The 13766-nt window shown below is 37.3% G+C and overlaps 1 protein-coding gene across 3 annotated transcripts in view; it reads left to right on the top strand.

Annotated features, from left to right (window-relative positions):
- Nucleotides 1–13766, top strand: part of CABLES2 (Cdk5 and Abl enzyme substrate 2) — a 44740-nt gene that overhangs the window by 27676 nt on the left and 3298 nt on the right. For all 3 annotated transcript variants that reach the window (XM_043985990.1, XM_043985991.1, XM_043985992.1), the window contains 6 exons: nt 4113–4190; nt 5567–5675; nt 6568–6733; nt 10743–10846; nt 12474–12580; nt 12738–12942. In XM_043985990.1, the coding sequence (XP_043841925.1) occupies nt 4113–4190; nt 5567–5675; nt 6568–6733; nt 10743–10846; nt 12474–12580; nt 12738–12942 (769 nt within the window). The remainder of the gene's footprint in view (nt 1–4112; nt 4191–5566; nt 5676–6567; nt 6734–10742; nt 10847–12473; nt 12581–12737; nt 12943–13766) is intronic.

Below are 13766 nucleotides of genomic sequence, written 5' to 3' on the forward strand. Positions count from 1 at the left end.
CCAGCAAGCAATCTGATATACATTACAATCATGTTAAACATATTTCCACATTAGTCATGTTGTAAAAGAAGAATCAGAACAAAAAGGAAAAACACACAAAGAATAAACAACAACAAAAGCAACAGCAAAAGTGAAAATAGTATGCTTCAATTTGCATTCATATTCCATAGTTCTTTTTCTGAATGTGGAGATCATTTTCCACCATGAGTCTTTTGGCATTGTCTTGGATCATTGTATTGCTGAGAAGAGTTAAGTCTATCACAGTTGATCATCACACAATATTGTTGATGCAGTGTACAGTGTTCTCTTGGTTCTGCTCATTTCACTCAGCATCAATTCATGTCTTTCCAGGTTTTTTCTGAAAACCATCTACTTAAGATTTCTTAAAGCACAATAGTATTTCATTAAATGTATATAACACAACTAGTTTAGCCTGTCCCCAGTTGATGGGCATCCCTCAATTTCCAATTCTTTGCCACCACAAAAAGAGCAGCTATACATATTTTTGTACATGTGGGTCCTTTTCCCTTTTTTATGATCTCAATAGGATATAGACCTAGTAGTGGTATTGCTGGGTCAAAGTACATGCAGTTTTATAGCCTTTTTGGTCATGATTCCAAATTGCTCTCCAGAATGGTTGAATCGATTCACAACTCCACCAACAGTGCATTAATGTTCCAATTTTCCCACAACATTTATCCTTTTCCTTTTTTGTCATATTAGACAATTGGATGGGTGTGAGATGGTACCTCAGAGTAGTTTTAATTTGCATTTCTCTAATCAGTGGTGCCTGAGAGCACTTTTTCATATGTCTGTAGATAGCTTTAATTTCTTCATCTGAAAACTGCCTGTTCATATTGTAACGATTGGAATGACGCCACCTGCTGGAGACTTACTATAGAAGAGTTCCACCCATGAAGCGAAGGTCTTTGAGGGCAAGACCAGGAGACTTTTCTTTGGCGTCAGGAAGTGACGCGGGCTAGTGGGAGGAGGAAGGAAGAGACTGGCACTCAGTCTCACTCTTTTTCCTGAGGACACTGGTGGAGAGGGGAGCTAGAAATGCGCTCTCCCTTTAATAGATAGGAACCTAGGCCTTTCTCTCTCTCTTTACCAAATTCTTATTCTCCTTAATAAATGCTTAAAAGTCTAACTCTTGCTAAAGCTTATAATGTATTGGTGACCACTCATTAGATATTTTAGACAGTTTAGCTAGAATTTTAGCCCTTAACAATATCCTTTGATCTTAGTTGGGGAGATGAAATTCATTTTACTTAAGTTTCCCTGATAAATTAATTTTGGCTCTTTTAACTTACTCTGAATTACTTGTGATAAGCTACATATGATAAAAGCGACATGCACCAAATCGGATTTTTTTAAATACTTTTTTTCAGTTATCACACATTTTTTCCTCCATCTGCCACATGCTTAAAAAAAAGGAGGAAGAGCCCTTGTATCATATGTACATAGTCAAGCAAAATGAATTGGCCCCATCTTAAAATGATTTTCTCATTCTGCATATCAATCCATTGTCTCTATCAGGTGAGCAACATTCATCAGTCTTCTGGAAATGTAGTTTAATATTTCATTCATCAGATTTCATAAGTCTTTCAGAATTATTTATTTTTACAATACTGATGTTATAGTATAAATTGTTTTCCTGGTTCTGTTCATTATGCATTGGTCCATACAAGTTTTCCCAGTTCTCTCTAAAACCAACTCTTTCTTCATTTCCTATAGCAGTATAGTATTTCATTGCGTCCATATACCATAATTTGTTCAGTTATTGCCCAATTGATGGGAAATCTTATATTTTCTAGTTTTTTGCCACCACAAAAAGAGCTGCTAGCCATATATTTGTAAATATGAGTCCTTGTCCTCATTCTTTGATCTCTTTGGGATATAGTTGTAATAGAGGTAATACTGAGTCAAAGAGCAGTAACTGTGGAAGGGGCATAATTCCAACCACCATGCCCACTGGTGATTTGTTTCTCTCTCTCTCTCTCTCTTTTTTTTTTTGGTGAGGCAATTGGGGTTAAGTGACTTGCCTAGGGTCACACAGCTAGTAAGTATCAAGTGTCTGAGGCTGGATTTGAACTCAGGTACTCCTGAATCCAGGGCCGGTGCTTTATCCACTGTGCCACCTAGCTGCCCCCATGTCATTTTCTTATTTTGTCTGTTTCGCAAATATGAGGTAAAACCTCAGAGTTGCTTTGGTTTGCATTTCTCTAATAATTAGTTATTCGGAGCATTTTTTCATATTGTTGTAAACTTATTCATAATCTTTAGACCATTTATCAATTGGAGAGCAGCTTATTCTTATAATTTTGTTTTCTGCTAGGAAGAATGAATTTGTGTTGGTTCACACTTGCGTGATCCTTTAGGATCATAGATTCAGAGCTAGAAGAGACCATAAGAGGTATAAAATCTAAACCTCTCAACTTTATGATGTGGAAATTAAGGCATAGGGAGTGGATGGCCACAATATTACTAGTCAATAGTAAGTGACAAAGCTGGGCTTTGAACAATACTTCCAAATCCCATGCTCCTGCTACATTGCAAGTTTGCTTCTTGTGACCAATGAATTGTACTTGTGAGGCTAAGGGTACAATGTATAGTGTTGAACAAAGTGAATCTCTCATTTAGGCCTCTAGAGCAAAGAGTTTTTTAAAAAGTGATATTTTTATTCAGCAAGCTTTTGTCAAACAATAACAATCTACCATCTTCAATTTCAGTAGTTGGGAGGATAGGAAGGGGAGTATTAAAAACTTGGGTCACAGGAAGAAAATTTTAACTGTAAGGTCTTGTGACTCTTGAGATTAAGTCTTGACTTTACCCCATTAATTGGATCATTGCCTTAGTAAATGCCCTGCTTTTTGGTTAGGCAATGACTAGCTTTTCATGAACAAATAAGCAAAAATAGGTGGAAAACATTTTTAAGCCCTTACTATATGCCAGACTCTGGGGATACACATACAAAAAGCAGGGACAGTCTTAGCACTCTCAAGGAACTTGCATTCCAAGGGCAGAGACGACGCAGAAAGGGGAGTGGAACCCTAGAGGAATAGGTCAGTAGAGTTCATTGATCTTGGTTCCAGAATGGGGAGGGGAGAGGGAAGGATACCTTTGAAGAGGAAGAAGACTTGCTGTTGAGGCCACAGAGGAGATGGCCAGGATTTTTCCCTGAATTAGGAATCACCAATCACCACATCACCAATAGAGACAGTCACCCATCTGTAGAGCAAGACCCCAGAGCAAAAGTTTCTCCAGTGCAGGAAGGTTGCTGTTGAAGCTATAAAGATGACCAAAGGAGAAAATAACCCTATCCAGACATTTGTTCAATATGAACACAGAGACTCTTTTCTGAGCCCTCTTGTTAATCTGTCAGAAATGTTGCAGCAGCATGTATAATTCAGTCATCCAAGATCAGCTCTAAGAGTTAGCTATTTGCAATAATTATCCCCATTACATTGTGATTTGGTGTAGGGAGGGAGAGACAGAGACAGACACTGACACTAGTTGATCAAATTCCTATCTATTGGTCTTAAGCCCTTAATAATCCTCCCACCCAACCAAAAAAAAATCACTACTCAGAGGAACATACAAATTGTCAACAGTTTTCCCACTTCATACTCTATGCTTGAGGGGGGCCACAGTGTTACCAGTGACATTAACTTTTTCTTGTTTACTGGACTTGAATATCTCAATGAGGGAATAACTTAAAAAGTTTGTGCTTGCTTTTTTAGGTAGAAGAAAACATTTAAGCTAATGCCTGAGCACATAGTATGTAATTGAGAAGAAAGCACGGTATGGTAGAAAGAACATTGGAGTTAAAAGGCCTAAATTCAAATTTTACTTCTCATACTTGGCCACATGTAATCTCTTCTAGCTTCAGTAGTTATTCTGTGGACCAGGAGAGATAATGTTTTAAGTTTTTTGTAAACATTAAAGCGCTGTACAATCCTCAGCTATTATTAATAAATTTGTTGAAATGAATTGAAACAAATATGTAAATTGAACTGCTTACAATGTTTATGAGTATGTTTAACTTGCAGTTCTAATTTTGTGGACCTTTCCTGTATGTATCATCATTTGTTTTCCCCATTGCATTTCAGGATAGTTCTGATTTGTGCTAAAAGGTCCTTGTGTGCAGCGTTTTCTATTTTGCCTTATGGAGAAAGCATTCGGATCAGGTAAGTAATGATTTTAATTGTATAGATCTGAAAAGTTTCACAATAGACACAGTATGTAATTTATAACTTGCTTACCTATACATCCTTATATTGGGGCAGCTAGGTGGTACCGTGGATAGAGCAAAGGGCCTAGAGTTAGGAAGACTCATCTTCCTGAATTCAAATCTGGCTGACACTGTGTGATGCTGGGCAAGTCACCCAACTCCATTTACCTCAGTTTCCTCATTTGTAAAATGAGCTGGTGATGGAAACAGAAGACTACCTCAAGATCTTTGCCAAGAAAACCCCAAATGGGGTCGCAATTGAACAAAAACATCTGCATGCTGAGCACTGTGCATTCTTCCATACCATTTAAGTTCAATGACAAGAACATCACATTGTACAAGGTGTGATGGATGAGATATGATTTAAAAGCCCTCTGGGGGAAGTGTGTTTTGTAAGAATAGAAAAACAAAGTTCACCCTCTTAAACTGAGACCTATTGTAATTAATGGAGAATTATCCCCACAAAAGTCCAGCAGAAAGCATTTAGAATTCAGTGAAAGTTTGATCTAATTCAACTTCCTATGAATTAAAGTTATTTATGTTCTCTTAGCATTTTGAGGTAATTTTGTGTTGCTTCTTAAAAACTATTTCTTTTGGAAACCTGTTTATATTGCCATTATCGTTCCTTCACTTTATGTGGAATACAATTGTGTTCACTTACATCCTGTCCACTTGATTGTCTTGTACATAATTTATGGAAGGAAACGGATGTTTAGCAGTAGAAATAGTATTGTGTGCAAACATACTATAAAAATAGTCAATAATAGAAAACCATTCTTCCTCTGGTGTGGGAAAACATTAGTTACAGTGGCAGTTTCTAAAGCTTACTGGCTGTGTTGCTACAATTTCATTTTACCTACAAATTTGCCTATGAGATGTGCTTATTCCTTTAAACAAAGGTAGGTAATGGTGCTCACTAAATGTTTATTGGTCAATACAAATTTTATTTTGATTTATAGAAAATGGTATTAAATAACAGATTGGTAGTCATCATGGAAAGGAATCAATATAAGATGTTTGGGAATTTCCTAATATCTTCTGATACTAATTATCTTTTAAATAGTCTTAACCCAGTTTTATTCTTATGAACAGTCAGATTCTATTCCTTTGTATTTTCAGTAGCTTATTGATATAGATGTACATAACTGATTTTTCATGGAGAAATAGAAAAAAAAATCTTAATAAGTACTGATGATGTTTTTTTTTTAAATCTAGCTACTCCTTTTTCTCTTCTCCCCTCTCCCAAATCCTCTCCCCTACCTCAATAGTTCATTTACTATAAAAGGAACTCCATCCTAGAATATACCATCTTTGATTTAAATACTTTTACAGTGACATGAAGGTAGAAAGCCAGAAACAGAGGCACCCATCTGGTGGGGTTTCAGTGTCTTCTGAGATGGTCTTTGTATTGGAAGGAGTTGAGCTTGGTGCTGATGGAAAGGTAAAAGAATAGTCTTCATATTTTGACAGCAACTAATGCCAATTATTGTCTATAGTATTTTTGAAGTTAGAATTTTTAAGAATGCTGAAAGAGCTAAACATTTAAACTTTTATTTAAAATTTTTAACTTTGGGTATGTAAATGTTTGTGATTAATTGAAAGATATTGCAAAATGAGCTGGAGATAAAGAAGGAAATAGAAGAGAAGCTTATGCAATCCTATGGAAAATAGACATGTGTTATATTGCCATTTGTACTTCTGATTTTATTTCTCTAAATAAGATGACTTTTAAGATAGCTACTTTAACATAAACAAAAATGTCATATAAGCAGATTTCCTCTTATTTGGAGGAATGGCTCTTAAATGTCATATCACACAGTACTAATCTTTTTAAAGTTTTATTATATTATGTGATGCCTTCATAGGGAATATTTGTATGCATGAATGTTGAAGTGGCAGGAAAATGGGCAGGATAGAATACTACAGAATATCAAAACAGTGGTAATATACATATATAGACACACACATACTTTTAGGATGAAGGAAACTTTATTCAGATGCTAGTTTTTTGATGGTAAAACATCCTATGGAAATAACCCAGACATACACATTTGTTTCCATTCATAGGCGCTCAGTAGGATCAAACTGGACTACTAATATGAGTAAAAGGAAATAAATTTAAAGTTGAAAAGATAACCTATGAACATGATTCATTCCCTCATCCTGAAGAAACATTTGTCATGGGGTTCATTTTTGCATTCAGTATCAATATCACACTCAACATCAAGAAATGCTTCCTGAATCTTGGGGGGGGGCGGGGAGGAGAAGTTGTTTTTTTGGTCTAACTCAGTCAAGTGAGGATAAGTAATACTGAATTTGGACTTGTTTTTCAGGTAGTATCTTATGCAAAATTTTTGTATCCTACAAATGCCCTTGTCACACATAAGAGTGATAATCACACTGCAGCATCTCAACCTCGATCTAGCGTTCCACGGCCTCTGCCTGGATCACGATACAAATCTTCAACAACTAAATCTGTGCCATCAGGCACAGAATTAGGTAGGAGGTTTTTTATCATTAGGTTTTCTTTCAATTCATTACAAGGATTTATTTAAGAATCCGTGACCAGACTGAGATAACAAAAACAAGCAATCTCTGCCCTCAAGGAGCTTACATTCTATCACGAGAAACAAGTACTCACTCAAATCGATACAAAATATATACACAGTAAATACACTGCAATTTCTGACAGTTGGGAGAATATAGAAAAGCCTCACAGTTGCACTTCAGTTGAGCTTCAAAAGAAGCAAGAGAAGTAAGCAGCCTGGTGGAAGGTACCAAGGAGGGAGACAGGGTCATGTTTGAGGGATGGCAAGAAAAGTCCATTTAACCAGATCCTAGAGTGGAAGGTAATGTGTAACAAACATGGAAAGACAGGCTGGAGCTATGTCATGAAGAGCTTTCAGTGGAAAATGGAAGAGCTTGTGTTTGTGTCTAGAGAGCACTCTAGAGCCTCTTGAGCATGACTTGATCAGATCTGTGCTTTCAGAATGTCACTTGGGCAGTTTTGTGAAGGACGGACTGGGGAGGGAGTAGACTGAAAAAGTAAAGAGAATCTACTTATTTGATACAAAGACATCCCAGCGAGAATGACCCAACCCTCAGCTGAAATTAAGGCATTTTTAAACCAGTATTAATATTCTGTGATACAGACTGAGAAAGAAAAACTACTAGTGGAAATGGAGAAAGCAGATTGATAAAAGTTTAGGAGAAACTAACGGTAGCCAAGAATAAATTTTTAAAATTAAATGTAGGAAAATTATCTTGGAATTTGTTTTGTACACTTGTAGGTACACACATTCTGTTGCCTGTGTTGTTTTTAGTGTTTGAGTCTAGGACTAAATTGGTTCTTTACATCAGAGCATATCATTCTGGCTCAGATTTCACAAAAGGAAATCCAGCTTAAATTGAACATTTGTTGAGAGTACTGCTTCACCAAGTAACTTCAGTAGCATAATAACACTACCTTTATAATTTAGTATTAACACTTATTTTTGACAAAATTTAACTTCCTTCAGTGCCTATGTGAAGAACAAAAAGAACAGGACAAGTAAAAACAAAACTCAAAACCAATAAAAATATCCAAAAAGTGAATATGATATGTTAAATATGCATGTTCATTTACTGATTCCCAACCCATTTTCACTACTTAGTGCAGCATTTATTATAACAAATGTCTGAGAGTTTTCATTAGTAGAAACAATGTTTCCTGTCATTTTCACTTACCAAGAAGGAAATATGCAAATTCAATTTTAGGTAGAAAAACGGTTTCCATCCTTGTGTCCTATCTAAAAATTTTACTTGACTCAGAATTTACATTTATCTTTTTTCTCCTACCACTTCATGGACACATACCCCCTTCACAACTCTTGACCATTCATTCAAATTCATGGATACTTGACCCTTTACCTTAAGCATATGCCTAGGAGAATCTCCATGATGTACTGTGCTGTGAGAGTGTATGAACCCAAAAAAATGCCAGCAGTGGGTATGCTGGCATTTTCCTAAACTAATACACATAAACATGCACACGCATTTATGTTCATCTGCTAGGAATACATTTAACCTATTTCAGAGAGGTGAAGTTCTAGTTTCCTATAAAAGATCTAAGGAAGGCAATTTTACAGTTTCCCTACCAACCAGGAAATTATTCCATTTAGCATAACATGTAAATTAAATCCTTCACCCTACAGTATAGGTCCGCCAGTCATTCAACATTTATTAAGTGCCTACTGTGTGCCAGGTACTGTGCTAATCTCTGGGAATACAAAGAAAGGCAAAAGATAGTCTCTGATCTCACAGTCTAATGATAAAGATAACATGCAAGGGGCAGCTAGGTGGCGCAGTAGATAGAGCACCAGCCCTGGAGTCAGGAGTACCTGAGTTCAAATCTGGCCTCAGACACTTAACACATACTTACTAGCTGTGTGACCCTGGGCAAGTCACTTAACCCCAATTGCCTCACTAAAAAAAAAAAAAAAAACAAAGATAACATGCAAACAACTATATACAAGAAAAGCTATATAGAGGATAAATTGAAAATAATCAAGAGGGAAAGTACTAGAATTAAGTGGAATCAGGAAATGATTTCTACAGGTGGGGTTTTAACTGGCACTTTTTGGAAGCACATTTTGTGCATAGAGAACAGTGAAAATATAAGGGGTCAGGAGATAGGGTACAGCAATAGCAAGGAGGCCAGTGTTATAGATCAAAGAGTGGGGGTGGGAAATTGGGAGAATGTAAGAAGGTTGGAAAGGAAAAAGTTATGAAGAGTTTTGATTGTCAGAGCATTTTATATTTGATGGAGTTTAAGTATAGAGGGATGATGGCACGATCAGACCTTCGTTTTATGAAGATCCCATGTGGCATGAAAACCAGCCAGTAGGCTGTTACAGTAGTTCAGGCTGGAAGTAATGAGGGGCTGAACCAGAAGAGAAAGAGGGATATATATGCAAGATGTTATGAAGGTAGAGATGACAGGCCTCAGCAACACAGAGATATAGGGAATAAGAGAAAGTAAAATCAGGAGTCATGACACCTAGATTGAAAGCCTAAAGTGAATGGAAGGATAATAGTGCCCTTAACAGTAGAAAAATTTGGGGTTACAGATGAGTTCAGTTTTCTACATGTTAAGTTTAAGAATTCTATAAGACGGGACAACTAGGTGGCGCGGTGGATAAAGTACTGGCCCTGGATTTACACTTACTAGCTGTGTGACCCTGGGCAAATTACTTAACCCCAATTGCCTCATTAAAAAAAAAAAAAGAATTCTATAAGACATCCAGTTAAAAATATGTGATTGAAGGTCAGCAGAGAAGAATCATAATTGAATCCATGGGAGCAGATAAAATCACCAAGTGAAATAGTATAAAAGGATAAGAGGGCACAGGATCGAAACCTATGGACACCCAAGGCTAGCAAGTGTTACTTGGAAGATTTAGCCAAAAAGACTGAGGAATGGTCAGATAGATGGTATGAGAAGCAGGAGAAAATGTCATGAAAACCTACAGAGAATACGGTATCAAGGAGAAGTAGGTGCTTGACAGTGTGAGTGGCTATAGAGAATGAATCCTCAAGAAGAATGAGGATTGAGAAAAGGCTGAGATTTGTTGATTAAGAAATTGTTAGTAGCTATGGAGAGAACAGTTTTGGTTGAAGGATAAGATCAGAAACCAGACTATAGAAAGTTAAGAGAATAAGAGGAAAGGAAGTGGAGGCACTTTTTGTAGAAGGCCTTTTTAAGCAGTTTAGCCACAAAAGGGAAGAGAACTATGGGACAATAGCTAATGGGGATGGATAGAGCAAGCGAGGGTCTTTTGAGGATAGGGAGACACTGGCATATTGGTAGGCAGTAGGGAAGCAGCCAGTAGACAGGGAGACATTGAAGATAAGTAAGAGAATAGGTATGATAGAGCAGACGGTCTTGGAGAAGACAGGGTGGAACAGGGGATCATTTATGCAGGTTAGCCTCAGCAAGGAGACAGCCACCTCTTCATATGAGACAAGGGAAAAGAAGATGGTAGTAAAAGGCATCTGAGTAATGTGAGATGAAAAGGGAAGATGAGGAAGTCCTCAGTGAATGGCCTCATTAGACCCACTTCTGCTTGCCCTGTCCTCAGTATAAGTAGGAACCAGTAAATCTGACATAGCAATTTAAGGTTTATGAAGCACTTCACATGTTAACTTATTTGATCTTAAAAAACATGTGAGGTTGGGTATTATTATCATTCTCAATTTACAGATGAGAAACTGAAGCAGACAGAAATCGAGGTTTATCCAAGGTCATAGTGCTACTAAGTATCTAAAGTAGTATTTGAACTTGGATCTTCTTCAAGTCCAGTACTCTGTCCACTGTACTACCTTGCTGGAGACTTAAAAAAAAAATTGAAATTGAAATCAGCGATTTAAAGGGGGCAAAAAAACACCAAACATTTGCTGGATGCTTTTTATCTGAAAGCAGTTTCTGACTTCTACCTATGCCTATTCTATATGTTGTTTGTGCTTCTAGGGAGTGAAACAGGTGATTCAATAGAATATAATCCTAATCTTCTTGATGATCCTCAGTGGCCCTGTGGGAAACATAAGCGTGTTCTTATCTTTGCATCATATATGGTAAGAAAACAACAAAGCATCTAAAAGTTGAACAGTGGTACTTTTCCTAAAGAATTGATTCAGTGGTAGATTGTATTCAATCAAGGTGTAAGAATGTTTGTTCTGTTAAAAAAAAAAAGTTGCTTCATTTAATGCTGAATGTGAAAACTACATATAGTGCGACAGAATCAGATTAGCCTTAGGAAGATTAGTGAGGAAAATAGACCATGTTACAAAAGAGATTTGCAACTGAGGATTCTAATGTGCCTATATGTGAAGAAAATAGCAGCATTGTCCCCTAAAACTGGAAGCAATATTAAGGTTAAGTAGTTAAATTCTTCTAATATCAGTTCCATCTTCCCAGTTACCTAGGATCTAACATAGTTGTCATCCTTGATTCCTCACTCTCATCCCATAGATCCAGTCTTTTGCCAAGGCCTATCAATTTTACCTTTGTAAGGTCTCTCATATACCTGACACTGCTACCACCCTGGTGCAGGCCTTCATAACCTTATACCCAAACTGTTGAAGTAGCCTGCTGGTCCATCTCTCAGCCTCAAGTATCTCTCCTCACTCCAGGCCATTCCTAATGTGCAGATCTTACTATGGCACACCCCTCCCCCCACTTACTCTCCTATTTGAACAAATATGTACTCCTATTTCATACTCAAAGCCCTTCCTAACCTGGCCCAGTCTTTCCTTCCTCACTTTGACTTAACGCCCTCCCCACACCCTGCTCTGCAATCCAGTGACATTGGCCTATTTGCTATTACGGGAACATAACACTTCACCTCCCCATTCTTTGCATTTTCATCTCCATTTCCTGGCTTCCTAGCTAAAATCCACCCCTTCTACAAGAGGCCTTTCTCAATCCTCCTTAGTACTTATGCTTTCCCTGTCCTCCAGTTTATATCTCTTGTTTGTACATAGTTATTTGCATATTCTCCTCTCCCCCCCCCACCCCCCAGTAGACTCCTTCAGAGAAGGGACTTTTTGTTTTGCTTTTTTCTTTTTTTGAATTCTTGGTGTTTAAAACAATTTCTGTTACATAGTAGGTACTCAATAAATGCTTATTGGCTAATGGCCATGGAAGTCTAAGTAGCTTCATTTTGGACAAATGGTTCCTATTTAAAACCTCAGCTTAAGACCATAAGAGCATAGCATACTGCTAAGAAACTTGTTTAAGAGAAAATGAGATTGATTATAAATAACAAAATTAGTGAATTCTTATGCCCCTTGGCAGTCTGGGAACAACTAGTCAGCAATATTGCCTCTTTTTTATTTTTTTCAATTACTTAACTCCTAAGCAACACAGAACTCGTGCATAGTTCTGTATTCTGTACCCAGCTTCAGGACCTTATTAAAAGGCTTCATCTTTATTTCATTAAATCTCCCAAAACTGCTTTCCATAAAGAATTTCAAGGTATTGAAAATGGTCCAGATTTATTTGCATGGCTGTTAACAAGCACTGGCTTGAAAAAAATTCAACAGTGAAATATTTCATTTTGACACTCAAGGCTAGACCTATAATTGTTATAGCAGTAGGAGGTGCAGAGATTGGGTTTAAGGGTAAATTGGCTTTGAAGCAGTGTGAATGCTCAAATATTAAAGTGTCTTAGATGACAAGCAACTTTCTTTTCTGTTTCAGACTACTGTGATAGAATATGTGAAGCCTTCAGACCTTAAAAAGGACATGAATGAAACTTTTAAAGAGAAGTTTCCTCACATTAAGCTTACGTTGAGTAAAATTAGAAGGTAAGAAAAACATTAGTAAAGCTGTTCTAGCAGTCATTTGGACTTGTGCGAAGGTAATCATTTCTCATTTGTTTCTAAAACTGCTTAGTCTAGAAGACTATTAGGATCTTTGTTGCCTCATAACCAAGAACATGATTTAGTTTTTGTTTACTCACAGCCTAAAACGGGAAATGAGGAACCTCTCTGAAGAATGCAACCTCGAACCAGTTACCGTGTCAATGGCATATGTTTACTTTGAGAAGCTTGTCTTACAAGGCAAGCTAAACAAACAGAACCGAAAACTGTGTGCTGGTGCTTGTGTGCTCCTCGCAGCAAAGATCAGCAGCGACCTCAGGAAAAATGAAGTAAAGCAGCTTATTGATGTAGGTATAACCAGAATTCTGCTATTTTCATGGAATGGTATGAAGTATACCAAGGCTGTTGACAGTGCCAGCTTTTGGTTCTGGTAGTCAGATCATGTTGAATGCTATCTACAAATTTCCTAAATTCCACCTGTACCTACTTGGAAGAGACATTGACTAGGGTGTAATTTCTGATCTCCACTGCTGTGAAAGATGAGAGGACTGTTAAGGGCTAAAATTCTAGCTAGTCTGTCTAAAATATCTAGTGAGTGGTCGCCAATAAATGATAAGCTTTAGCAAGAGTTAGACTTTTAACATTTATTAAGGAGAATAAGAATTTGGTAAAGAGAGAGAGAAAGGCCTAGATTCCTATCTATTAAAGGGAGAGTGCATTTCTAGCTCCCTTCTCCACCAGTGTCCTCAGGAAAGAGCCCCAGTCAGAGCGCCAGGTTCCTCCTTCTTCCTCCCACTAGCAAACGTCATTTCTTGACGCCAAAGAAAAGAAGCATGTTCTTGCCCTCAAAGACCTTCCTTTCATGGTGGAGCTTTTCTACAGTAAGTCTCCATCAGGTGGCGTCATTCCCATCATTACAGGACATATGTATAAAGAACAGAACTAGAGACAAAGAATTACAGGATTCAAAGCTAAAGATCAAATATAAACATAGACCTATGCTACTTTCCCTATGATGGCAGCTAGAAGGAAGGTGGTCTCACTTAAGCTAACAGATCTTTATCCTTTACAACACAAACTTAAGGAGGGTGATGATTTGTGCATTTACCAATTGTTCTTCCCAGACTTTGGAATGTTTGCATCAGTAACAGAAATATACATATATCTTCAT

The sequence above is a fragment of the Dromiciops gliroides genome, chromosome 2, assembly GCF_019393635.1.
Source record: "Dromiciops gliroides isolate mDroGli1 chromosome 2, mDroGli1.pri, whole genome shotgun sequence".
NCBI lineage: Eukaryota > Metazoa > Chordata > Mammalia > Microbiotheria > Microbiotheriidae > Dromiciops > Dromiciops gliroides.